The sequence below is a fragment of the Podarcis pityusensis genome, assembly GCF_964106645.2.
Source record: "Podarcis pityusensis genome assembly, chromosome: 6".
NCBI lineage: Eukaryota > Metazoa > Chordata > Lepidosauria > Squamata > Lacertidae > Podarcis > Podarcis pityusensis.
Window position 1 is genome coordinate 49467057 of NC_138030.1, and position 27263 is coordinate 49494319.

A 27263-nucleotide genomic window follows, 5' to 3' on the forward strand; every position below is an offset into this window, starting at 1 on the left:
GCCCATGCAGGTGAACCAAGAGCATACACTATTTACTGGCCAAACTTAAGGCTGAGCAAAGCTGATTCAAACACAGGATTTTATGCTCGTGTGTTCATGGTCAGAACTGGCTATACTTGTGGAGTGAATCTGTGAGCAGGGCCCTAGATTTCTGCTGAGGTTCAGTTCACAGACCCAGCTCTAATAATTCCAATAATATTTTTTTTGCACATGAAGCAGTTCTATGTGCTCCTGTGCATAACTTTTTACAGTGGTACCTCGGGTTAAGTACTTAATTTGTTCCAGAGGTCCATTCTTAATCTGAAACTGTTCTTAACCTGAAGCACCACTTTATCTAATGGGGCTTTCTGCTGCCGCTGCACCGCCGCTGCACGATTTCTGTTCTCATCCTGAAGCAAAGTTCTTAACCCAAGGTACTATTTCTGGGTTAGCGGAGTCTGTAACCTGAAGCGTATGTAACCTGAGGTACTACTGTATTTCTGACCCATTGGGGATCTTAGGATGTATGGGGGAATAGAGGCATGTAGGCTGCTTCTGACTGAGGAGCAGGGGAGTTAAGGTTGCATTATTGGGAGCACAAGTAGACAGAGCTGCTTGTGACTGACTTCACTCTTCCTTGAACCTGCTGTGCAGTGCTGAGACGGAGGATTTTAGTGAGCCAGAGTCCCATGTTTCGGCCTGCCCTCCCCAAGAACCCAACCCTAGCTGCTGTTCAGAGTTCCCCCTCTCTCTGCTAAAGAGCAGCCAGCCTTGCCAGGAGCACCCGGACTTGCACAGGATCATCCAGGTAAGGAGAAAAGTGCTTCCTCTGGGTGAGGTGAGAGGGTAGCTTTGATGGCCCAAGTATGTTTCCCACTGTTCCTTCTTCCCGTTCTAGGAAAAGTTCTTGGAGATTGGCAGCTTGCATTTCAAGCCAGTGCCGTCCAATCCTCATTATTACTTCTACTGCCCTCCTTCTGCCAAAAAAGAGGTAGGGGGATATGCTTGTATCTTTGCCTCCTTGCCCTGGGAGGCTCCTTTAAGAGGGTCTGGAAGGCTGTATAAGAGCCAAACTTGGAAGGATGTGGCACCCAGACTTGATGCACGTTGCACATGTGGCTTCTTGTCTCTGTTTTAGGAGGAGGCCTCTCGGGACCATACAGATAGGAAAGGTAGTGAAGACGTGGAAAGTTCAGAAACTGAACTGGTGGCGGATGAAGGTAAGGGAAACTCTTCCTCACTCTGCTGTTCTGAGGACTGCTGTAATGATTGGAGATGTCATGGCACTTGTAATCTAGTGATATTGGATTTCGTTTTTTAAACCCTTAAGTGGACTAAGGAAATTTTATGTATGCATATGTGCTGGGGAGAGTGCAAGAGTCCTTGAGGACCAGTGCACTGTTTCCCCCTGGAGCTCAGCAAACCATAGAGCAGGTATGTGGTCCTACAGATATTCCTGGCCCCCACAGTGTAGCATCCATGGCCGAGGGGTGTTCATTAGGTTTGTTGGGAGTCCATCAACATCTACAGATCCCTGCTATCAATGCAGGGGAGAGAAGCGTGGAGGATCCTAGCTTTGAGCTTTCTGGAATAGTTGAGACGAAGGAATTGCTAAGATTAGGTCCCTCCTTTTGGCTAAGAGGCACTCCAGTTCTCCCAAGCTGCAAATATTTTGCATAGATTTCTAGTCCATAGAGCTAGCTGTATAGTTTCAGCTTTCCTAGAATTGCCTGTTTCTAATTTAAGAGGTTTAAGAACTCTCAAGTGAACTCCATTCACAATACGTCCCATAGTCCATGGTGAGGACCATGCAATGTCCTCTTTGGCAGCCAGCCAGCTAGAGCCCAGGTACCTTCCGTTGCCTGGGCCTGAGTCTTTATCAGCATTCTTGCAACCAAGAGAGGGGACGTTGTCAGAAAAGAGTGCAGGATTGTCCAGAGGGAGGTTTTCACAATGCTTCATAGAATCATAGAATTGGAAGGGACCATGAGGGTCATGTAGTCCAACCCCCTGCAATGCAGGAATCTTTTTGCGCAACATGGGGGTTTGAACCTATGTCCCACGACCCTGAAATTCAGAGTCTTGTACTCTTACCCACTGAGCTGTCCTGCTTGCGGCCTGTTGTACTGCCAGGCCTTTACTGTTGCACTGAAATTTACAAAGGCCAGCTTTGCCTTCTGCATGGGAGAATGCGCATCCAAGCTCGGACTAATATTCATTACCACCTCTCTTAAAAAAATAAAAATCAATCCATTTACTTATATCTGACCACCCAGTCGTATTATCAGTGCATATTCAAGTAATTACCCAATATTTTGTCTCAGTGTTTTTCCTCCTTATGCCCATAAATCATGCTTGGTGATAATTTGACACTCCTGATGTTTACTATTACTAAATATATATCTCTCGATATGTTTATTTTATATACTCTAATTAAACCACTTGATATATTCCTAACAAAAGACTCCCACATTTTACAACGCACAAGGCTTTTCAGTCTAGCTTCAGGCATTTCAGGAACTTGGCCAGCCAGTAGTGCCAGCCTCTTGTGCATTCTGCTGGCAGGGCTTCCTGTAACATCCAACGCCAATCTGTCTCCCTATTCACAGAGTGAGTGCAATTGTAGTTAACCCTTTCAGGATAAACATTCTTGAGGCCTGGTGCCTTTCACCAAAGCTCCATCGCTCCTTGAAAGCACTTTGGCTTTTTTCAAACTTGCCCGTAGGCAATGCTTCCGGCTGTGGCATTGGAACGGAGAGTGACCCCGAACTGGAAGTAGAGTATCGGGAACGGCTGGACCACGAATTTCTAGAAGCCGACTCTCTGTCTGACTCCAACACTGTTAACCAGGACGAGGACTCCTTCAGCGTGCTGGGAGACTCTCTGGCAGAGCAAGAGCTGCTGGAACAGGACATGCCACCTCTCTTTTTGCACATGACATGCTCTGTGAAGCTGCGCAGCCAGCACAGTTCCATGCCTGTTCGCTCACTGCCCACCTGCCTAGGTGAATGGAAATGAGCCCTGGGGTTTGAGGTGGGGGGGAGGGGTGGCATGGCTAGGGTGGATGGGCTGCCAGAAGGGAAGATTGGTTTCAGCCTCCAAGCAAGGAGTGGTGGGTGCTGGGGAGGGAGGGATCATATGCTGAGGCCCAACCTCTTTGGGCGCTTGGCAAGGAAGGCTAAAGTAGCACTGTCTAACTCAAGTAATATCTGTTGCTTTCACTAGGGGAGGTACTGGGCTGCTTTGAGAGCTGCAAGGCGCTGCACACCATTGACCTCTCGGACCTGTGTGTGACACTCGACATTTTTGTTCTGACCCTCCCCCTGGAAATCGAAACGGTGAACGATCTGCATCACAATAGGTGGGACTCCAGGGTTGTAGTGTGGGCAGGGGAGTTTGGAAACCACAACATGCATGTGGCCTTGGCCAGATGCGAGGGCTGAGCCTAGTAACTCTTTCCCTGTCCTCGCTACAGGTACACCTCTGAGAGTAGCGTCTCCTTCACCCGTTCCCCAGGGCGGCCCTCCTCCTTCCGCTCCGATGAGGAGCTTATGCACACCTTGGACAGGTTGCCCTCCACTGTGGACGATGGGTATTTATCCTCTCCATCATGTTGTTATACTGGGGTGCAGAAATAGCGAGCCACTGTCCTTGACCGTTGCATTCTTTTTTTCCCAAGGCACCCAGCACTTTCCAATCTTCCTGGAGTGCACAGACAAGCTGTTGAAGCTACCATGACAGAGGTGAGTTCATTTGGCCCTTGGAAAAAGAGACTTGCTCTGAGACTAGATTAATATCCCTCCCACTCCTGAGCACCCAGCACTGTGTCCTGACCAAGCACCAGCATTGTGAACCTTGCTAAAAGCAAGGCCGCAACAGGGTTTTCACTTTACTTAGGATCTAGACCACCTTGCCTGCTGTCTTTACTGTCACAGATCCGCTGGCTTTTGGATGACGAGATTGTGTCTGCATTGCGCCATTCACGGACAATTACCTCTGGCACTTTGAGCCGGGTGGCTACCCATGTTTACAGTTCTCAAGGCCGTCCAAGCTGCCACTGCGAAACGGTCCCTTTGCAGTTCGTGTTTGGGCCTGAGAGCTCTCTGGAAAAGTTTCGTGAGGTGAGTGATCTTTCAAGCTATTGGTATGTGAAGCACTTAACTTGGGGCCAGTTTACTTGAGCAGCCACCACTCTGATATTTTATGGGAGGGTGCTGTATATAAATACCTTTATAAATAAATTTTGCTGCCCCATACTTGGTCACTTAGATTTGTGGAACTTGCACTTTCACAGGTGTCACATAATGTAAATCTTTAGCATGCTTTGGAACTTCCTGGCTATTAATATTAGACTCACGCCCTGTCTATATTGCTGTACATTCCTGGTGAAAGCTTTTTTATTTCAGCAAACCTACTGAACCCATATACTTTAAAAATAATTTTAAAAAGTTTAACTCATCACCAAACTGGGAGGGGTAGCTAATTCTGCAGAAGACAGAATCAGAATTAAAAATGACCTTAACAGATTGGAGAACTGGGCGCAAGCTTACAAAATGAATTTCAGTAGGGACAAATGTAAGGTTCTACACTTAGGCAGGAAGAACCAGATGCACAAATATAGGATGGGGGACACCTGGCTTACTAGCAGTACATGTGAAAAGGATCTTGGGGTCTTGGTGGACCACGAGCTTAACATGAGTCAACAGTGTAATGCAGCAGCAGCAAAAAAAAAATCTAATGCTATTCTAGGCTGCATCAACAGAAGTATAGTGTCCAGATCAAGGGAAGTAATAGTACCACTCTATTCTGCCTTAGCCAGACCACACTTGGAATACTGTGTCCAATTTTGGGCACCACAATTTAAGAAGGATGTTGATAAGCTGGAACATGTGCAAGCCAATCAAGGGTCTGGGAGCTAATCCTTATGAGGAGCACTTGAAGGAGCTGGGTATGTTTAGCCTAGAAAAGAGGAGACTGAGAGGAGATATGATAGCCATCTTCAAATATCTTAAGGGCTGTCACATGGAGAAGGGAGCATGCTTGTTTTCTCCTGCTCTGGAGGGTTGGACTCGAACCAATGGCTTCAAATTGCAAGAAAAGAGATTACGACTAAACATTCGAAAAAACTTTCTGGCAGTAAGAGCAGTGGAACAGACTCCCACAAGAGGTCTCTCCTTCCTTGGAGATTTTTAAGCAGAGGTTGGATGGCCATCTGTCATGGATGCTTTAGCTGAGGTTCCTGCAATGCAGGGGGTTGAACTTGATGACCCTTGGGGTCCCTTCCAAGATTCTATGATATTTTTCTGTGTCTTTAGTGATGATTTTACTATGTGGCCCTTTTGTAGTTTTCAGACTAAGCAGTCTATAAATCTTTATAAATTTGTTTTCCCCCATATGACTTCAGTTTTCCACAGTCATTTGACCTTCAGCTCATAAACCCTAAACAACACGCCCCCCCCCCAGCCACACACACACACACACACACACACACACACACAAACACACACGAGCTACCTTGATGCTTCTCCATTCTCAGCCATTCTGTCTTGCTTTATGCCTAAGAAACATGCACCTGCCTTTTGCTTGTTTCTAGACAGTCACCCCGTTCTTCTTTTTTTTGTTGCAGGAGTTCCAGAGAATAGCCCTACCAGGCTACGTGCTCAACGCTGAAGACAGTGATTTCTACTATGTTTCCATCAGTCGCCTACATGCCCCCAAAGATGGGCCTAGCCCCACAGTAACGCTTGAGAGCACCATGACTGGAGGCAGGTGTGAAAGCAGCATCAAAACAGAAGGCTCTTTGCCCTGCTCCCCTCCGCCCGAGGAGGCTCATGGTCTCTGGGCATGGCCAGCGAGTGAGAACAAGCAGGAGACAGAAGAATTCCTGGACGTAAGTAGCCATGCACATGCTGAATTGGTAGGGTGATCTGGAGACGTGGTTTTTTTTTTCTTAGATGGATTATTGATGCTGTTTGGTAAGGATGATTATTGGGAACGGATGCTATGGATTGCATTCTGGTGATCTCTGCCACAGAGAGGTTAGGCTGGCCTCAACTAGAGCCAGGGCTTTTTTGGCTGTGGCTCCGATCTGGTGGGACACTCTGTCACAAGAGACCAGGGCCCTGCGGGACTTGACATCTTTCCGCAGGGCCTGCAAGACAGAGCTGTTCCACCAGGCCTTTGGCCAGGGCACAGCCTGACTCCCTCCTTTGGCAATCTTCACAGAACTCTAGCCCAATGGTTGCCATCAATTTGATTTGAATTAATTTTATAATGAAATGATTTTAGAATGTAGTCTTATTTTATTGTTGTTAGCCGCCCTGAGCCCGGCTTCGGCTGGGGAGGGCGGGATATAAATAAAATTTATTATTATTATTATTTGCTGTGATGCAGTTGTCAGATGAAGTTCCACAGCCGGATCAAGCCCATACTTCGGAGTGTGGCTCCTTGGATGAGGAATCTGCAGTGACCCAGCCACAGCCTCTGCCGTGCTCCTTGGAGAAGGGGAACAGTGAGAAATCTCCCTTAGCAACACCATCTGTAGTGAGCCTGGCAGACTCTGTGACTCCAGGTAGGGAAGATGAGCTGGCATCTCCACCTGAATTTTGGAGCAGGGGCTGGGGAGTTCAGCCGTGTGGGGCTGCTTTAGCTTATCCTGCCCCAAACTGGTGCCCTCCGAGGAGATTTGGACTTCAACTCCCATAACTCCAGCCCACATGGCCAAAGGAAATTGTAATCCACAACATCTGGACGGCATTGTGCCATAGACGGCTGATTTAGACAAACACTAGGTCGTTATATTACCTTACTAAGCAGTTCCTTTTTAAAATAAATAAATATACTTTTCAAGTTTATACATTTCACTAATTTTGTACATTACACTAATTTTAACAATCATTTTAACATTTCAAAACTTGACTTTCTTCCCCCTCTTTCTGCGGTTCCTTAAATTTATTTTTAATATCCTCTGCTATCCAAATTAACTGAATTTGCTCATTTATTCATCTACTTCAAATATATACTTTTATAAAACTGCAGGGTAGTACAATAATCCTGGCAATGGTCTTATCTGTTTATAATTTATCTTCATTTCTTATTCTTCTGGTAAGTTTCACCATTTCTGCGTATTCCATAAGTTTTTGTATCCTTTCTTCCTTTCCTGGGACTTCTGCTTCTTTCTATTTTGGGGCGAGTAACATTCTAGCCACTGTAATAGCATACATGAATAAGTTTCTATACATTTTAGGTAGTTCTGTCCCTATAATTCCCCAAAGAAAAGCTTCTGGGCTTTTTTTTACAGAAGTTATTTTATTATAATAATAATTTATTATTTATACCCCACCACTTTGGGCAGCTTCCAACAGAATATTAAAATACAATAGTCTATTAAACATTAAAAGCTTCCCAATATAATAATAATTTATTATTTTAAACATCCTTTTCATTTCATTATACATCATTTCCTAGTTAAGCTTTAATCTTACTACAAGACCACCACATACAATAAAAAGAACCTTCTTTCTTTTAAGCAGTTCTGTTTAGCTGAGCTATAATTGGTAGGATTCCATGTTTCAAAGTGCTGGTTATGACCTATAAAACCCTATATGGCTTGAGCCCAGGCTACCTGAAAGTTCATATCTCTCTATGGGAACCTACCCAATGTTTGAATCCTCAGGTGAGCACCTTCTCTTGATCCCATCAACATCAGGACCCTGCTTGGTGATGGCACCAGAGAGAGACATATCTGTGGCTGCTCCCACACTGTGGAATTACCTGCCAAGAGAGGCTCCCTCTTTGTTATCCTGCTGACAGGCTGAGACCTTATTCAGACAGGCCTTTGAAAACTAAGATGCAGATGATGCTGACCACTGGACAAAACTGTACTTTGATTTTGATTTTAAATGTGCTTGTCTTTTGAACTATTGTTTTAGCTGGTCGGGGGTTTTTTTTTTATTAACTCGGCATTTTATAATGATTTTTAATGTTGTAAGCTACCTTGAATCCCCTTCTAGGAGAAAGGTGGGATATAGATATAATAAATAATGATGAATAATACTTGGGAGAGGCAAATAAAGGAAAGTGCCCTCATGTATCTGGGGCAATGATCCTTTGTGCTCCATGCATAAGCATGCGTGTTGTGGGGGCCATAACCCTTATTTTGCCCTAATAGCTCATGGCCCTCACCCAAGATGTTCTAGGTCTGCTTCTCTAGGTTATATAGGCATAACAAGTTACTCATGCTGCCCCCTGCCCCCTTTCCAATTTCAACAAGTAGTATAAAAATCCTGCGGTTTGCTAGTGCTGTCCAAAATTTGCAGAAATTACAGAAATTCAGGAAAAGCACATTCTGTAACAAGAAGCCATGCAAAACCAGTCTGTGAAACTGGTCAAAAGGAAGAATTCCTGGGGCCAAGCTAAGTCAGTTTCCTCAAGCTCTTCATGTTTCAATCCTAGGTATATAAAGCCAGCTGTAATAATATTGTACACCCAATCTGCTAGCGTTTTAAAAGGGATATATATGTGTGTGTGTGTGTGTGTGTGTGTGTGTGTGTGTGTGTTACCGAAAGGCTTTTCAGAACCTAGAGGCTGGCTGGGTGCTTCTTCTTCAAGGGACAAGTGCTTCCATCAGTCTCTGAGGCTGCAGTTGATTGTCATTGCAGTTGTGCTGTCAGTCCAAGATGGATTCTCCATACTTCTGCTGGCACTGGGAAGCTGTAGGAAGGTGGTTATATTTGTTGAAACATCAGAAGAGTATTGCTGAGGTTTTGTGTGGAATTTGGCTCATGATGATCCTCTGAAAGCGATTAAGCGACTGCCTTTTAACGCCATATAATGGAACTTCTCTGCCTTACCAGTTCATTAAGCTGGCTTTATTGCCACTCTGTTAGGTTTTGTTTCAGTATTCTGTTGTGTTCAGGTCAATCAGCCTCTCTTCAGAGGAAAAACGCTTTTCAGGTCTCCCTTTTGTGGAAATAGGATTAGAAATGTAAGGATTACATGGGGAAGTGCCAAGTACTTGTCCATGCTCCTTTTTAATATGCAAATGCCTTCCTCGTTCCAAGGAGCGTGTTGGTTTCACCTACTTCATCATTCTTGAGAGGCCTTTTGGTGCCTTTTACTTAAATACACCATTTGCTCCCTCATATTTTCAATTGTGCATTGAGATTGAACAAAAATATGCCATTTCACACTTGCGAGAGAACGGCTGTTTATTCAAGTTAGCATTTTCACCCCAGGCCTGACTGTAATAGCAAAGTCTCTCCCTCTCTTAGGGGTGTCCATTAAAGTGCCTTTCTTTGTAACTATGCTCCAATATTGATTTTTCTGTAATCAAAACCACTTTAGTGCTGTTGGGCTCATGAGATTGTAAGCTCTAAAAGGCTGCCATGTGTCTTGCTGTCGGGCTTCTTTATGAAGTCAATCTTGCTTTGTTTCTTACATCAAACAACCCATGCAGCAGACGGGGTGAAAAAAAGAAGCCAACCGCTTTGTGACATGCTGATCCCCTTTTTCTTCCTGGGTTTGTTTCTTGTTGCCTGGGCTTGTACATGCACAGTTTGGGGGGGAAAGGCCGGTGCTTAGATTAAAATCTGGCCCCAGAGCAAGGAGAGAGTTGGGGGGACCTAGGAGACCTCAGAGCAGTCTCTCACTACCTCTCTTTCCTTACAGGCTGTGGGAAGCAGCGTCCCAGTCGGGTACAGAGCCTGGTATCGAGCCAGGGCAGTATGGATTCCGATCTCCTAGGTGAGTGGATGAGCCGAGCCATCTTTTTGTGTGGAAGAGACGATAAGTCAGTTCTCAGTTGGGTGGAGGCAGGTTTGTGGCAGAGTGACAAGTTGCTCAGCTGGGATTATTTTGCCTTGAGGTCCAGGTGCATCCACTTTGTGGAGATGGGAGTGCAAGGGAACCACCATGAGCCTCTCTCTGCCCTTGGCTTCTTGTCAAAGATGGATTGGCCGAGCCACTCAGCAGAGGCGGTGAATTTTCATTTCTTAGGCTATGATGGCGGGAGCAGTGATTCCGAATGTGAGGAGGCAATAATGAGTGACCTGGAACCCAAGTGCCCTCTCATGCCTGACTTCTGGCTGATTGTCAAAATCCACCAGGACCGGGTGGAAGTCTATTCCCACACACGGTAACATCCCCTTTCCCATGCCCTGCTCACCCGGGGATTCTGGTTCCCAAACTGGCAACTGTGGCTTTTACCCCAAGCTCTGCATGCAGTTTCTCCCAATCCCCCTGATCTTAGCCTTGTGTTGTATAGCTGGCTTCTGAGTTCTCCAGACTTCACGTGTCTTTCTTTTTCCAACATGTAGCTAGCTGGCCTTGTTCCTCTGCCAGTTTTGCGCTAATGCTGGGAAAGGTCAAAGAGCCCAGGCCATGCCAGTCATAGATCCCTCCCCCAGTACTCATGCATTTTTAAGCACTTGCCAATGCTCCACCCAGTTTTCCATTGTTGACTGTGTTCAGTTCATTACTAACTATTGAGCAGGAAAATATATTGTGCATATAGTCTGCTGTTGTGGGAGCTCTCTCAAAAGTTCTTCTGAGCAGTCTCCCTTTTCCTTTCTGTACAGCAGCTTGAGTGCGGTGAAAGCAACGCAGAATGAGGAAGGGGAATGTGTGCATCTTCACCGTACAGTGGTGAAGAAAGTTGGTGAGATCTGCCGCCTTGTTAATCAGGTAACTCTGGCACATTCGGTCTCTCTACACTGACTCCTTGATAGCAGGAATATCACCCTACTAAGTTCCAAAAGTTGAATTTAACACATTAGCCAATGTGTTACAAAATATTTGACAGCTACAGCTTTGGCCACTGGAAAAACCACCCAGATCTTTTCTGCTTGTGGAGCCTTTAAAGAGAAACTTCATACATATATATCTATGCACTTTTAGATATCTTTTCACCTTAAACATGAGGACTGAGATGCTGACATTTTAAATGAGGAAGCTGGGATGTACCAGCTTCATCACATTCTGGTATGATTACAATCGTGCAGACAGATATTGCACTTGAATTTCAAGGCAGATACTAGTTTCTTCTACAGCCAGGACTCCTGTTGTGAGGAAGCATTAAGTCCATCTCTGCGGCCCTTTTTTGTCCACAGCGGCTGCTGCTACAGGATCTGCACGACAGTCATAATTGCAATTCCCTGCTCGTTGCTGAGAGCGAGGAGGATATCTGGAAAAGTGAAACGCCATACACCTACCGGCAGCGCACTGGGCCTGATGGTAGGAGTGCAAAGCGGTATCCTTATCCACAATAACATTGTGCTGAGCCTTAGAGCCTAGAGCAGGTGTAGGAAACCTTTGGCCTTACAAAACTTACAACATCCCTTAACTGGGGCTGATGGCAGCTGTAGTTCAGCAACCCCTGCAGGGCCAAGGGTTCCCTACACCTGACTTAGAGACTCTGCTTTCCCACTAGTTTGGCTGTGCCCTAGTTATATTAGAGGCAGGCTTCCTACAGCCCACAGGATGAGATTCCTCTCTTACTCTGCCTGTTGTGGCAGGGCAGTACTTGGGGAAGTGACAGCTGATGAATCCTTTCATTTGCCGTTTTGTCGCCACTTTGGTGGTGATGCACCGTCCTGCTTTTCAGGGCAAGCTCTGTAGGTTCCCTGTTTAAAGGTACTTGAGGTGTGTGTGTTTGCCTTTTAATCTTGTGGCACAACTGTACATGAAGGAGGGAAGTCGGTGTTGTGTAGATGGCTTTCAGCGAACTCTGTGGAGGGCTGCCCTGCTGAATTGCATTTCCTGCTGTGCAGACTACCCCGGAGAGGAGAGCTACCAGCCCCATGACTATCTGGCAGCCACCATGCAGTTCATACCTGGACACTTTGCTTGCGACGCAGTCTGGAGCACCACCATCCATGTGCATTCACGACTCAAGATGGGGCCCAATATGGGTGTTGCACGCGGTGAGTATATGGATGCAGGGAGCTCTGGCTATTGGGGAGGCATGTGAGGAGCTATCCCCAGACTCCCCGTTCCTAGGCAATGAGTTCTGTCTTGTCATGGTGCCTTTTCGCCCCCAGCTGTGGCACACTGATGATACAAATTAATTGTTAGGATTGGTGTGAGGGTCGGATTAGCCCAAATGATGTGGAGGGCGGCTTGAGTTAGGCTACAAACAAGGTAGTTCTGCCACAAGCTCCTTACAGGAAGAGGGAGCCACAAATACAGTGGTGATAAAATGCACAGAAGGGGGAACTTGTGTAACAAGTGGGAGAATTTTTCAAGAAGCGACTTTGTGTTGAGGGGGAAGGGAAGCTTTTAGTATAAAAATCTGAGCAAGTTCATTTATTAGAAGAGATCCTAGCGTTGAGGTAAGGTTTCATCACAGAACCAGCTGTATTAAAAATAGCTCCCTTTTAAACTCTGTTATAAAACCCTAATACAGGCTAGCTACGATCTAAAAGAAACTCAAGTGTTTGAAACAAAGAGACTTTTTTCCCTCCCAAATATGCCCTGATAAGGAACACCTTAGCTTGAAACATACAAGGATTTGATATTTCTCCATTGGATACCCTTAGTACATATTTATCGCAGCCACCAAATTGCAGTGATCTTTTTCAAAAAGTGGGTATGTTGAGAATGGGCAGTAGTTATGAGGATTAGGCTGGATTAATATTTGGGAAATAAAATTGAAGAGGGGCGTGTGCTGTGCTGGTTTTTGAAGATAGCAGTGGGTGGTGCATTTGGGTCAGACTTTGCAACTTGTAAGCCATCTCTCTCCCCCCTGCAGCCATCCAGGCCCTGCGTTCTGTGCTCAATGCTTTCTCAGTTGTGAACAGGAAGAATATGTTTGTTTACCAGGAGCGCTCAACCAAGTCTGTTTTCTATTTACGGTAAGTTCGCCATTCTGTCATACGGCACCCCACAAGCAAGGGGACCGCCTTGACCTGTGGTGTCTTCATTTCCTCTGCTGGTATCTCCTTTTGGAATGTCCTTCAAGTCCATTGCCCTTGGTGGTGTGGTGTAGTGGTTAAGAGCGGTAGACTCGTAATCTGGTGAATCAGGTTCGCGTCTCCGCTCCTCCACATGCAGCTACTGGGTGACCTTGGGCTAGTCACACTTCTTTGAAGTCTCTCAGCCCCACTCACCTCACAGAGTGTTTGTTGTGGGGGAGGAAGGGAAAGGAGAATGTTGGCCGCTTTGAGACTCCTTCGGTTAGTGATAAAGCGGGATATCAAATCCAAACTCTTCTTCTTCTACTTTACCCTCTCCTCTTTGTTACTCTCTCCTCCAGACTCTCTGAGACCACTTCCAGTGGGAAGGGTGGGGAAGCTGAAACCCAGAGCCTTCCATGCCGTTCACTGGCCCTTTCGCGCAGCCAGGAGCCCATATACATGGAGGACCTGAGCGTGAGTCTCTTTTCCTCCCAGGGAACCCCTGCACCCTTGCTGCCAAGAGCACAAGAGCGAGCATGCCGGCTGCACACAGCCTGCTCTCTGCTGTCTTTCCAGGAGTGTTGGGAGGCAGCTCCATCTTCTCAATTTCTTCCGTTCTCCTTTGATAGGGCTCTCGCTCCTCTTTGGAGACAGCCTCTTTCCGCAGTGTGGACTCGGCCCGCCCAGTGAGCCAAGTGGACAGGCATATACAGCTGGTGGTTCATGGAGTTGCACCGGCAGGTAAGTTGCACATTCATTCAACGTAAAGTCAGAGACGGGAGGCTTATTGAGATCTTGCTGCTGCTATCAAGCTACTTGTCCCCCGAGGTGTTTAAAGACCAAACGTTAGATTTAGTAACTCTGTCTCCTTTAAGGTGTGCTTTCCCAACCTGGTGCCTCCCAAATGTTGTGTCGTTGGACTACAATTTCTACCATCTACTTTGCTGGCTGGGGCTGATGCGATTATAGTAAAAAACATCTGGAGGGCACCCGGTTGGGAAAGCCCACCTTAACAGGATTTTAAAAATATATGTTGCATTGTAGCCCTTTCTGCAGCAACAAAGGGAAATGCAGCCTTTTGCTCCCTTCCCATTCTTTAGTTCATCAGCTCCCCGGAATCTTGTGTTAATGTTTTGTTTCCTCTGTAATTTAATAACAAGCCATTGACATTCTTTTCCCTTGTGGTTTTGCTGCTTCTGGCTTTTCCTTCAGACAGCCGTCAGTGGGAAAGCCTGGCTGCTCTCTTGTGACATAGTTTACTGTGCAGCACACACAGATCATTGATCTGGAACACAACTAATGTAGCAGTTGCAAAAAGAAATGGCAGGTGGAAACCTGCAAAGGCACATAGGTAGCTTCTTTTTTTTTATATACCGTCCCAGACTTTGGTCCATCTATTGTCTACACTGACTGGCAGCAGATTTCCAGGGTTTCAGACAGGGGTATTTCCTAGCCCTACCTGGAGATGCCAGGTTTGAACATGGGACCTTCTGCATGCAAAGCCATTGCTCTGCCACTAAAGCTGCAGTTGTAGGAGGGAGTGGATAGGTGCTAAGGTAACCCTCAGGAACAGTAGCCAGACTGCGTGGGCTGTTGAAAAATGGAGCATGCTGGGTTTGGTGTCGGGTGGCTCAAGCGTAAGAGAGCTCAGCATCTTGTATGAGACAAAGGCTACATCCTGCAACTCTTCTGCTCCTATAGGACCTGAGATCACAGATGAGCTAGTGAAGGTTCTACGCAGGCGCCTAGATGAAGCCACCCTGGACATCATCACAGTCATGCTCGTGCGGAACTGCAAGCTCACCCCTGCTGATGTGGAGGTAAAGGCCGTGCTTCAAATAGGACAAGACCACCTTTTATTTCTTGGCTAAATCTCCAGGCCTCTGGGTTGGATGTGCTCAGGCTGTATCAGACCGTTGACAAGTCCTTCTCTGTGCAGTTCATACAGCCTCCAGGAAGCCCTCCTACCGAAGTGCTGCAGTTCACTCTGCCCCCCTCATGCCTGCCCTGGCTCCCGGCCATAGCCTGCTACCTGCGCCAGAACCTGCTGATCTTCCTGCATACACCCAAGTACACAGACAGCAACATTGAGAACCATTTCAAGGTAAGAGGACGGGTGCCTGTGCCTGGCCTGGTGCTGCCTATTCAGGGGGTGACTTCAGTGTTTGTCTCTTGTAAGAGGACTATGGGAATATGTGCAAAGGGCAAAGGCGTGACGAGCATCCCAGGGGTAACAAGGCTAGGCATGGAGGTGTAAACAGATCATAGCATGCTGGGTTCTGGAACAGAATGAGAGGCACAAACAAGGATGAGAATTTCCGGCAGCCTCAAACATCTCTACCCCTAGCTTGATCTCAGTCGCTGAAGACCAGTCATACAGGGACTGTTTTTATGGTTATGTGTGATCTACTGCTATGTATCCTTCAATGGACTGGAAAAAAAACCCCAATGTCTATGACAGTGTTCTATGCTGGGAAATTCTCTGCCATAAGAGTAGTATATCATTTACTGAGATTAAGAGCCTACATGATGTATCCCACACTTTTGGTCCTCAGGACCTCAAAGGCAGCTCTCCATGTTGATGAAAATGCAGCTCCCGGAAATAGTCTGATTTAACTATTCTTGCTTTCCTTTTCAGCACTATTTCCACCAGAGTAGCAGCAGTAGCCATGACCTGGATCTCTATCTGTACAACAAGCCTGGAGGCCAGGGCACTGGTGGCAAAGGTAATAAGTGTCTCTGTCGTACCCCCTAATTCTATAGAAGAAAATGGTCCTATGCACCCTCTCTGAATCTACTGCTGCTTGATCCATGTGAGTCAGCTGACTAAGGCCCCCGGCTTCCGTTTTGTCTACTGCTGTGCCAGCCAGTAGTAGGGTAGAGAGGAGTTCATAAATTAGTGAGCTCCACTCCCCAAAGGCCTTATGAGCTGTGCAGTCATGGTGGCTCCTGCTCATTGGAGCTCATTAAACATCTACTGCGGGGCTAAAAATGAACTGACTTTTAGGTGAGAGCACAGTGATGAGCTCTAGGCAGACGTCAAGTGGGGAGTCATATGGTACTGTGGGCGTCAGTTGGCAGCCTATGGACTGTTGGGAGCTCCCAGTGGTGGGGTACTGTTAGTTTGTGTGTCTGTGTGTCTGCATTGTGCCATACACTTGCCTCATTTCCCACCTGCACTGTGGTCTGGTTGTGTGGGTAACGCATCACCTCAAAGTGTGTCTGAACATTCTTCTGTCATGTAGGTTCCATGCTGGATCTTGTGCAGCACCTGTTTCCACCTTCCCAGTTTCAAGGTAGTTTCTGTAGATTCCAGTGGTCCGCTGTACTTTTTCCAGCGCTGCTCCCATCCTCATTTTGACCTTGTGCCTGCTGTTGTTCTGGCTTCTGCTCTGATGCCTCCTGTATCACCCACTTTCCCCCTTCTGTGTAGCCACCCACATCTTTTCCATTGGGTAGTTTCCTAACCCATATACTTTGGCCACGAGAAGACCCCCCCCCCCACTGGAGATGAGACTCAGGTTAAAGAAATCACACTGACTCCAGATAGAAATGGCTAGAAATGGCTGCAAATTTGCTATTTGCTTTCAGACAGAGAGAGAGAGAGAGAGAATTTCACTTCTGTCATAGCCTCCTTAGTTGTGGGAGTGAAAGGTCTTGCGGGTTTCAGAAAAGATGGATACATTTATGGAGCATTATTTGTTGTGGCGCCTCATTTTGTACCATGGGATTAGTAAAAGATTTTTCTCTTGCATAAACTTGGAGCTGGGAGAAGAGCTTAGTGAGGCTGTGATGTTGCAGTGGTGACATCAGCTGATGGATAGATTGAGATTACCGACCTGGTGTGCATTTGGGGATGCACAGTAAACACCCTTATAATTGGTCTGAGTAATCTTCATACAGGGGACCAGGCAGAACATTTTACCTGTGCCATATTTACCCAGGGTACTAGAAGTGGAAGTTGCTTCATTCAGTAGCATGTGAATTGGCTCACTTGGTCCCTTGTGTCTTTGTTAGCAAGCTTTCTAGTTGCAGGCTATGTCTGTTCTGTAGTTATTTAGGTAGCTGAATGTAAGAAACTACCTGGTCTTGGGATTATATGATTGGCAGCAAGACAATTAATGCCGCTCGCCCTTCCTTCTTTCCCTCTGTTCTCATCTGGCTGCCAAGTTCATTGAGAGCAGGGAGAATTACATCTGTGGGGACAATTGCCGTAAGCCTGGAATAGACTTCCCTTCCCGGCAGGCACTGCTGCAAGCATTCCTTTTCCTTCCATGTGACCCCCATGCAAAGCTGACAGGAGACAGGGTGCATGCTGGGAGCCTCCTTGAAGATAGGGACCTATGGGTGCTATCTTCTGAATGAAATGATATGGTATACAGTGCCTTTGCCAATGTCATGCCCACCTTCTGCTTAGTGGGAGACTCTCTACTTCTGCCTGTGACTTGTTAGTTTTCCATTTAGAAGCCTACAGTGCTGATGTCCAGGTCCTGAGCCCTTAAATCCTTGCATATCCTTCTGCATGTTGTCATGAAAATGTCAGTAAGACAGTGTGTGATTCCTAGTGCAACCACCTTGCCTTTCCCTTTCTCCTCCCCTGGGCATTAATCAATGTGGCACATGAGCAGTCAGAAGGAAGGTTAGAAGAGCCCAAACGGTGCCCCCTCATTTTTTCCATGGAACTTCCACCTCCCACTTTTCTGAGGGACTCCTGGCATGATCACACTGCACAGCAGTGCAAGCTGGAGTGCAGTGCAGTGCAGGGGCTGAGCTGTTTGCTGCACCAGGAAATGATGCCCAGAGAGATGTGATCTGTCTCCTGTCCCGTCCTTGGTGCTTTTGCTGGTTGGGCTTTGCTGAACCTGTGATGAATGCATCCTTTCCTTCAGATGACAGCTTGCAACCCACATCCCCAGCAAATGCAGGCCTCTTCCCTATCTCCGTGATTGTGGTGTCTTCCTTGGCTACATGTCTTCCACCCCGACCCCTCCTTCCCACCTGTGACTTGTTTCCACAATACTTTTTTTTTTTTAAATCACCCTGAGTTGCATTCCAAAGGATGGCTGTGTGTCTGTAACAAGTTCCCTAAGGCTGTGGTCTCCTAGGAGCTCTATGCTAGTGGAGGGCTGGGCCTCTGGGACTCAAGCGGCCCTTTGACTTTCCCCCTGCAGGCATTGCATGCATTGCCCTATCCTTTGTGGACGACCGTGGAAATCCCATCTCATTGACTCGCTGGGTGAGACCACCCACCGCATTGCTGAGCACATCCTTTCTCCAGGAGGCAGATTTCGAGAGCTTGACAGCTGTCACTAAGCACCAGGCTGAGCCTGGCACATCACAGCCAGGTGAGAAGGCAGGGCTTCTGTCTGCTCTCTAGGAACGGTGGCATCAGATGGGCAAAGTAATTGGGCTTGAGTCGGCTTGCCTAGAAGCCTAGGGAGCCTGGTTGGTAAGAGGCCAGCATTGCCGTTGCCTTTTCCAAGGTACATCCTCTTGACGCTGGCTTTTCCTCCAAAGCACTCTGTCCTCTGGTGCGCCTGGACATTTGGGAGAAGGGCAACATCAGCCTGCTGCAGCTCTCCGAAAGGCTGCGCAGTGCTCTGCGCCATGCCCTCTGCGACGCCCTCATGGAGTTCCGTGTGCTGCCCAACCCACTGTGTGTCAATCCATCTGCTGAGCCAGAGTTTCCAGGGAGTGTTGGAAGCCTGCGGCGGACGATGTCAGAAACAAAAGGGTTGACGCCGCCTGGCAGACGCCGAGGAGCGTGTCCACCTGCCCCACATTTCACTATGCCCACTGCAGCTGCTGGTGAGCCCGTCACACCCACCAACAAGTTGGGGAGACGAAGCTTCTGGGACATGCGGGTAAGGACTCTGTCCAGGGAAGATGGCGGTGGGATATGTATGCTCTGGGGGTGGTGAGAAAGAGAGAGCCCAGAACCAAGAGCTCTGGATTCAAGAACTGTTACAGCAAAGTGCCAACCTGCACTAACTTACAACCACCAAGTGAAACACAGTTCGCCAGCCACGGATTGTGGTCTGTCAGATGCTTGGCAATATCTCTGTTTTTTGTCGTGCCAGGCAAGCTTGTTAGATCATATATGGCTTTGCTCTGGCATAGTAGCTAAGAATATGATCTGCTCTGCCATGAGGTCCATGAAGGAGCTTCAGGCAAGCCCCTCTGGTCTCACAGTGCAACCCTGTGCCTGTTTAAGCAAATTTCACTGTGTTTGTTGTGACTTACTCCCTAGTAAACATGTTACAGATGATAGCCACAGTCTCCACCCACTGCAATTCATGTATTAGGATGCCTAGCCGCCTTGGGGCTGAGGGCCACTTTGACCCAGAATCAAACCTCAGGGGGGTTATTGTGAAAATAAAGTGCTATATATAAATACTGAGTTGTGCAATACAGCTTGTGCAATACAGATCCTTGCTGGCCTGAAACCATCTGTGCCAGAGAAATGGGAAATAGGCCCCATGCATTTCTTTCTCTGTCTCTTCACGGCCTTGTTTTTTCCCCCAGAGCAAACCAGAGGCGGTAGAGCAAGGGAGCCCCAAGACCACGGATGACATAGTGCTGGAGCGGCCTGAAGAGAGCCGAACCCGCCGCCGCCACAAGACCGAGAGTGTGAAACAGCCCTCGAGCCACGAACGTGTTGCGGCAGCTTCTGAGCAGGGGCAGGCCCAGAGGCAAGCGTCCTGGCAGTCTTTCCCCACCCTCTTAATCCAGTGGGACCTTGTGGGAGGGGGAAATGCCTCAGTCCAAAACCCAGCCTTTAATCTATGAACTGGATTGTGTGTGCTTCTGCACACACAGAAAATCTCCTTCCCACCCCCCCCCAAGGCTGGCCCTCCCTGCATACTGCGAGGACAGTGCTGGTGCTGCTGAGTACGGATTGTGCAGGATTATGGCTGCTGGCTTCTGGGCACTGTAACCTTTCACACACTTCAGGGGCCTGGCCCAGGGTCCTCGTTCTTTCCCTTTGATTTTAACCTTGGCAGTGGATCTCCTCTTTGCAGACGCCGCGCCTGCCAGCTAGAGGAGGGGGATGTCGGAGTCCTGCACCCAATTTTCAGCCAGACCTGCCAGTCCTGGATGGCATTCATGAACCGCCTAGGTATGTACTTAGTCTGTGCCCTAATCCTTCAGTGCCTCAGCTAGTCCTGCCTTCACTCAGCATGGAGAGATTCTACCTTCAATTTTGTTTTCCTGAAGAATATGAGATCCCAAGCTTCTTAGAAAGGAAGCAGAGCCCCATGGGCGATACCCAACTAAGACATACGTGGTGGAGTTAGGCCCATTAGATTGAATGGCGGTACACTAAGTAACTTAAGTCCATTGATTAAATGGATCTATTCTGAGGATGACTAGCATTAGGTATCGACCCATGTCTAACCTCTGTCTTGGGGAGAAAAGCTTGCAAACATGAGGTTAATTGGTTAAGGCTCAGAAACCAGATTAAGAGCAAATAGGTGTGGCTTTGGCTTGTGTACCCTGTTGAGCATATGCACCTTTCTTATTGACTACATGCTTCCCTGTCTCTCTGCTTATACTGTTCCGAGCACGGAATTCGGGGCTTTTTGACCTAGAACATGGAAAGGTTCATGCAAGCTCTGGGTACAGGTCCCTCTTTCCAATAGATGCAGGAATGAATGCAGGTGCAGTGAGTGCTGATTGGTTTGCCTCCATTACCCTTTGTTGGATATTTTGACTCAGGACAGCAACCACCAGGCTGATGGTGCCACAAAATGGCCCAATTTATTTATTTTTAATGCTTTGGTGCAGCAAAGCCAGTGACCCACTTTGTATTTCCCTCTGCAGGGTGTCCCTCAGTGCAGCAATGTGCCACGGAAAGTGTGTCCCGCTTCCTGCTCCCCTCCATCATGCTTGAGGTAGTGAACCTAGTCACTACTTTGGCAAATGACACCACTGTCAAAGTGTTTGAAAAAGTCAGGTAGGTGCTGAGGCTGTGCTCCCTTGAAGAGTAGCTTGGTAGATCAGTTGAGAGGCAGCCACTGGAAATGGCCTGGGGTGCTTCCTTAGCCGGGTGGGAATGTTATGTGTGGGAGAGGGGACTGGGTCTATAGGACGGGTGTTCTTGTGCCTTGACTTAGCTGCTTGTCCCCTGCTGCAGTGGTCCCCAAGGGGCGTCCTTTGTGCCACATTCCCTGACACCAAGCACTAGCACTCGGCCAGCTGTCATTCGACACTTCGCCCTGCTTGGACGCAGCTTCCACCAGTGGCACTGCAGCACAGAGCAAGGTGAGTTGAGAGTGGGGAGCCAGAAAGGGGCAGTAGGTTTTTTTAATATCTCTGCATATAGGCAGGAATCTCGCAAACTGGACTCAGCTTTGTGGTGGTGTCTTGTCTCATTCAGCCACCAAGGGATTACAGCGTTTTGAGGCCACCGAGCTTGGGTCTGCAGAGAAAAGTTGTGATGTAGCTCCCCGGCAAAGATTTCTTTTCATGGAGATCATTGACAAAAAGGTGGGTATCGGCTGAGTTAGTGATGCAGCCACTGCAAAACCTCTGGGCTCAGTTACAACTTGGGAGTCATCCAAAAATGGAAAGAAGCAGAAGTCCCAGCAAAGGAAGAATAGGTACAAATACTTATGGAATATGCAGAAATGGCAAAACTTACTGGAAGAATAAGAAATCAAGATAACAAACTTTTTATAAGAGAATGGAAATGGTTTATTGAATATTTACAGATAAATTGTAAACAGATAAGAACATTGGCAGGATTATTGTAATAACCTGCAGTTTCGTAAGAGTATATATTTAAAGTAGATGAATAAATGAGCAACTTAAGTTAATTTGGATATGCAGAAGATATTAAAAATACATTTAAGGAATCGCAGGAAGAGGAGGAAGGAAATCAAGTTTTGAAATGTCAAAATGATTGTAAAATCAGTCAAATGTATAAACTTGAAAAGTGTAATAATAATAATAATAATAATAATAATAATAATAGAGCTTGAGAGCCGTCCCAGTCTGGATCAGCAGCCTGAGTCTGGTCTTGCATTGCTTTCTTTTCCCCCTCCAGCTGGTGCTGCATACCTACAACTGGTCGGTGGACCAGGGCAGTGCCCTGAGTAGCTCCCTCACCCGCTTGCTGCAGTGGCAGAATGCCCGCGCCCATGTGGTGCACTGCCTGATCAGCCAGAAGCTTGGGCTCTTCCATCACTACTGCTACATGGACACCCCGTGGCATGAGGACAGCAAACAGGTACGCCCTGCTTTGTGCATTCCTGTGTGCAGGGCGCTCTGTCCACGACTGGCTCTCATTGATTATCTCTATCCAGGAGCAAAATCCCTTCCTGAACTCAACACTGGATGTGGATCTCCTGATCCGGAGCCCTAGCGTCCCCGCAGGCAGGGAGCCCGGTCGCCTCGGCAGCTCTGCCCGCATCCTGCAGCCTCTGCACTTCCCTCCGGATATGGTGCCCTTCGACGAGGCCCTCCGAGACGTCTCGGTCAACCAGCCTACCCTTCATAGCCCAGAGATGGCCACGCTTGATCGTGTGGCCCAGCACGGAGCTCAGTTTCTGGAGATCAAGAGCATGGAGCGCAAAGGTAAGTGGGAGGACAGGGACAAAGGACTGCACTCCCTGCAGCTGTATCCTAAAGGGCTGTTACAGCTCTTAGGACCTTTGCACAAGTCTTTGCCCATGAGGGGTTTACCAGGGCAGCCAAAAGCAAGGCAGTGGCAAGCTGTAGGAGCGAACGGGGTGGAAAGGAATGGCTTAGAGTAGAGTCATTCTCTGTCTGTCTGCTGTGCATATGTGAGCTGATGTGAAACAGTGAGGTGGCTTGAGTTGTCTACAGGGAAAGCTTGCCAGAAAACGAGGTCTTGTTTGAGGAAGGGCCCTGGGGCTCTGGTCCTGCTCTCCTCAGCCTTTGCTCCTGTTCCACAGAGCTGGAGAAACAGATGAAAATTGAGAATCTCTTTGTGACGTGGCAACAGCGGTCTGCACAGTCCAACATGCCCATCACTGTGAGTTGTGGTTTTTCAAGGGGGTGGGAAAGCGGCTGGGATGTGGGCAGCGCTTAGGTGCCAGGGCCTTGACACTGCTTCCCAAATATTGGGGTGGGGTGGGGCTTGTTCTTGGGAAACAGTGAGAGGGAAGGTGGACTGGGATGGGGTGTTCTTCCCCAGGAAAAGGCAACATCATTTGAAGCTACAGGACCTAGAAGGTATTGTGCTTCAACACCCGCCTTTTAAGAAAGCAGAACCCAAGACACTGTTAATGCTTTGCACATGGAAGCCATCTGCACAATTCCTCCTCCCATCTTCAGCAGCTGATCCGAGGTTATGGGATGTTGGGTGGGGTTGCATGTTGGGGAGGACACAGCAGGAGTACACAAGTGCCACTGCTTCCAGTGGAAATTGTACCTGCCCTGAGAAAGTCTGTTTGTGCACTGCGCTACTTCGTTCTTGGCTATGTTCAGGGAAGGTCAGGTGGAATGACATGAAGGCCATTCCCCTCTATGATCGCTCTGGTCTTTCATTATTGCCGACAGATGAGAATATTTACCATGTAAGCAGCTGTTTTGTAGTGTAAATTGAGAAGGTGACGTAAGGTGCCTCAGACGCTATCCTTACCATCATGCTCATGGGATGTGATCTAGACTGAGGTAGGTAAGAGATGTCATCTTGCATAATAAGCTGACGTGAGCATGTGAGTGTCGAATCTCACAAGGATAGAGAAATGAAACTGGGCTGTGCGTGCTTCTCTTAGCAGCCTCTCTTAATGGGGATGAGGTGGGTCTTTGTTTTAATAAGTGAATGCATCGCTTCATTTGGAACTTCAAAGGAAACATTAGGCTTAGGGCATGTCTGCAAGCAGGATTAGAGCACAAGAGCCTTCTCCCCTCCCGTGGCTTCTAGCAACTGGTATTCGGAAGCATCGCTGCCTCCAGCTGTGAAGGAAGAGCAGAGCCATCATGGCTCTTAGTCATTGACAGCCCCCCACCCCACCCCCCAATGCTTTCAGAAATGAAGAAATGGGCACATCATCTAAATACCACAAGATCGGAGCTGTGTTGTCAAGCTGCCAATGCCATGCTTGCATATGTTTTCTATGGGCAGGAGCAAAATCCTTGGGAACTGAGCTCATGATCACTGTGTAACTCTACCAGCTCCACTTTTTAATCTCCCAAAGTTTTTACGTGGCCAGGGTTGACACTTTGGGGCCATATGGAATGGGCCTGGAGACCTGTCGTAGTTAACCTCCTGTGTCTGTGCAGCTTGCAGATCTGGAAACGCTGAAGCAGTCCTCCCGCCTGGTCCATTATTGTGCCACGCCGTTGCTCTTTGATCCCACCTTCCGGCAACAGATTCAGGCTGACCAGCAGAACAAGCCGGAGGGGAAGGTGAAGTGGGGGGTGGGGAGAGGGGAGAGAGTCCTTCATAATGCTGTCATTCCTCCCTCCTATATTTCTTTTATCCCCGGCTATACCAGGAAGAGGCAGCTGAGGAGACACTTACAGGAGGCCTTTCCCATGGCTCAGAAGGAGGTTGGCAGAACCTAGGTGATGGAGTTGAGAGTCTCCTAGCCTTTGGGGGCTAGGAGTGGGGCAGGACCCTACTCTCTATGTATCCCCAAGTTTTATCAAAGCTGATTTCTGGGGATGGGTTTGATTATTTATTATTAAGTTTGTACACCGCCCTGTACTCACAAATCTCAGGGCAGTTCACAACATGAAACCACAATATTGAAAAACACAAAATCCATAATAAAAATAAGAACAGAAGCAAACCAGTAATCTCCCCCTTCCACAACTCCTTTTTAAAGGCATTGGATGAAAACTGCAAGCGCAAATATGACTCTAAGGCAGGAGTGGCTAATCTTTTTTTTCACCTGAGCTACATGCACTCTGCCCAACCCTCCTGAGACCTCAAAGGTTCCCCACACAAATGCGCATCATCTGAGAAGTGGGGTATAGGCCCTCCCTGCCCATTATTGATCTGATGACTGGATTTGGGAGAGGGGGGAGGACTTTTGCCTTGCTGCAAAATTCAGTGGGGTCTTGGGGATAGGATAGAAAAATGTGCTTGGAAGGCCATGCCACCTCCTGAATAGGCAGTTAGCCACCCTTCCTCTAAGGCACTTTTTCTCTTGCCTACTCAGAGGAAAAATGCCAATTCTCCCATTACTCCTTTGCCATTCAGAAGCGACACCGCTCAAATGACTCCACGGCATCTGGTAGGGACCGCAGCCACAGCTGTGACTCCGCAGAGGGGCTGCCATGTCGGACCAAGGATGAGGCCTGGCTGCTGGAGCTGTGCCACACTTTCCTGCAGCAGTACATCCAGTACCTGCAGAGCATGGGCTTCATTGTGGTGCAGGTGCGCCCGCCGTCCCCCACCCGCAGGTCAGTGGGGATTGTTGGAAGGGCACAAGTGGTAGTAGTAAATATATGGATCCACCTATTGTGGCGACTGTAATTCATCCTAAACAGTTTTTGTTATTGTACCTTCAGGTGACTGTAACTCCGACACTTTACGGCAGGGGTCGGCAAAGTTTTTGTGGCTTGGGCTGGTTCCCGGTCCCGCAGACGCTGCAGTGGGCCGGAATGCACACGCATGTGCGAACACTATTTCCGGCACAGAGGAGATGTGCACAGCTTCCCATTGGCTGCAGGAGCTTCCTGCAGCCAATGGGAAGCCAGCCAACGTCGTGGAAGGCGGTCCCCACTCTGCTCCACACCGGTTTAGCGCTGCGTACAGGAGCTGACCGAGTGGGCTGCAGGTGCCCCCGAGCGGGTGGTGGTGATCCATGGGCCGCAGGCTGGTTTTAGGGCAAATCGGTCAACCTTAGACCAGGGCCTTGTTCTCCAACATCTTGCGGAGAAATATACATCAAGAAAAGGAGGTTCCCTATACGTGGCCTTTATAGATTTCAAATCTGCTTTTGATTTAATACCGAGGGACAGGCTCTGGGGAAAGCTAAGCGCCGCAAATATAAACAAACGCCTACTGTATCTCATCCACAGTCTATATGAAAATACACGGATCCGGGTAAGGTGTGACCGACAGGGCCACCTATCCAAGGAAATCCAAATCCATCAGGGGGTCAGGCAAGGGTGTGTCCTTGCGCCTACTTTATTTAACTTCTATATCAACTCGCTAGTAGGAAATATGGAGAAAGAAAATGCCCATCCCCCCAAATTGGCTGGTACGCCCCTCCCGGTCCTTTTATATGCGGATGACACAGTTTTAATTTCTTTTTCTTGTGTTGGATTAAGAAAACTTTTGAGATCTTTCACCAAATACTGCAGCATCGAACAATTAACTACAACAAATCCAAAGTTATGGTGTTCTCCAAAAAAAGGAGGAGGCACAAATGGAGAATAGACAACCGCTTAATAGAACAGGTAGCAACCTTTAAATACCTGGGTGTAACCTTCCAGGAAAGGGGCTCCTGGCGCTTTCAGATTAATAATACTATTGCAAATGCAGAAAGATCTACCAAAGCGTTAATAAGATTCTTCTATGGGAAAGGAGGCCAGTACATACCGGCAGCCTCCCGGGTCTTTGCTGCCAAAATACTACCACAATTGTTATATGGATCCCAGATCTGCAGTTTTAAAAACCTTACTCTCCTAGAGGCATTTCAAACTAAGTTTTTCCGCTGCCTGCTGGGGATCCCCTCTTGCGTATCCAACATAGCGGTCCGTTTGGAGGTTGGGCAAATTCCGATCAGTACCCGGATATGGATATTGAAGATCCATTACTGGCTAAAGCTTATTTTCTTCCCGGTTGGGCTGGCACCTTTGACCTTATTGGATACCTACCAATCCAGATGGAAAGCTACACTGCTGGAAAAGCTCAAAGGCTTGGGGATCCCACAGCAGACCCTGATAGCCACAGGCTTCGAGAAAGCTAGGACCACAATTCGCCAGCGTATCTGGGACGTAGAATTACAATGCCACATGAGTGAAATGATCAAACATCCTGCAATAAGGGACTATGGGAGAGGTTTTTCTCCAGCTAACTATCTGTCAGGTCTTCAGGTACCCAAATACAGACGGTCTTTTACCCTCGCCAGATTCAACGTTCTCCCTTCTGCCTTACTTCAGGGCAGATTTGAGGGTAAACCATACGCAGCGCGGGTCTGCCCCTGTGGCTCGTTGGAGGTTGAGACTGCTTCACATGTACTGTTGCGTTGTCGTCTTTATGAGGACATACGTTCGACTTTTATTGCACCTGTTTTGCGGAAGTCCGGGAAGGAGTCGGAACACCATGGTTTGGAACCGCTGCTAGAGGACAAGAATCCCAAGACTACATTAAATGTAGCCAAATTCTGTGCGGCTGCAATTAGTCGCAGGAAGCAAGTGGTATCCCATGGTGACCAAACCCCCAAGTGTTGATAGCAGGGGGCA

At 47.8% G+C, this 27263-nt stretch overlaps 1 protein-coding gene across 5 annotated transcripts in view; it reads left to right on the forward strand.

Moving 5' to 3' along the window:
• The window catches only part of SZT2 (SZT2 subunit of KICSTOR complex), an 80120-nt gene that overhangs the window by 40914 nt on the left and 11943 nt on the right, over positions 1–27263 (forward strand). For 2 of the 5 annotated variants that reach the window (XM_081009314.1, XM_081009317.1), the window contains exons 29-62: positions 634–787; positions 878–970; positions 1118–1199; positions 2705–2983; positions 3205–3340; positions 3455–3571; positions 3659–3722; positions 3915–4100; positions 5606–5869; positions 6373–6550; positions 9649–9723; positions 9976–10114; positions 10557–10662; positions 11088–11211; positions 11748–11900; positions 12728–12830; positions 13232–13346; positions 13502–13613; positions 14574–14692; positions 14812–14976; positions 15511–15598; positions 16118–16168; positions 18044–18217; positions 18390–18736; positions 19398–19564; positions 19895–19992; positions 20697–20829; positions 21010–21137; positions 21253–21362; positions 21922–22104; positions 22181–22451; positions 22793–22872; positions 24126–24251; positions 25051–25253. In XM_081009314.1, coding sequence (XP_080865440.1) covers positions 634–787; positions 878–970; positions 1118–1199; positions 2705–2983; positions 3205–3340; positions 3455–3571; positions 3659–3722; positions 3915–4100; positions 5606–5869; positions 6373–6550; positions 9649–9723; positions 9976–10114; positions 10557–10662; positions 11088–11211; positions 11748–11900; positions 12728–12830; positions 13232–13346; positions 13502–13613; positions 14574–14692; positions 14812–14976; positions 15511–15598; positions 16118–16168; positions 18044–18217; positions 18390–18736; positions 19398–19564; positions 19895–19992; positions 20697–20829; positions 21010–21137; positions 21253–21362; positions 21922–22104; positions 22181–22451; positions 22793–22872; positions 24126–24251; positions 25051–25253 — 4923 coding nt within the window. The remainder of the gene's footprint in view (positions 1–633; positions 788–877; positions 971–1117; positions 1200–2704; positions 2984–3204; positions 3341–3454; positions 3572–3658; positions 3723–3914; positions 4101–5605; positions 5870–6372; positions 6551–9648; positions 9724–9975; positions 10115–10556; positions 10663–11087; positions 11212–11747; positions 11901–12727; positions 12831–13231; positions 13347–13501; positions 13614–14573; positions 14693–14811; positions 14977–15510; positions 15599–16117; positions 16169–18043; positions 18218–18389; positions 18737–19397; positions 19565–19894; positions 19993–20696; positions 20830–21009; positions 21138–21252; positions 21363–21921; positions 22105–22180; positions 22452–22792; positions 22873–24125; positions 24252–25050; positions 25254–27263) is intronic. The other 3 variants (XM_081009316.1, XM_081009315.1, XM_081009318.1) reach the window with 3 other exon arrangements.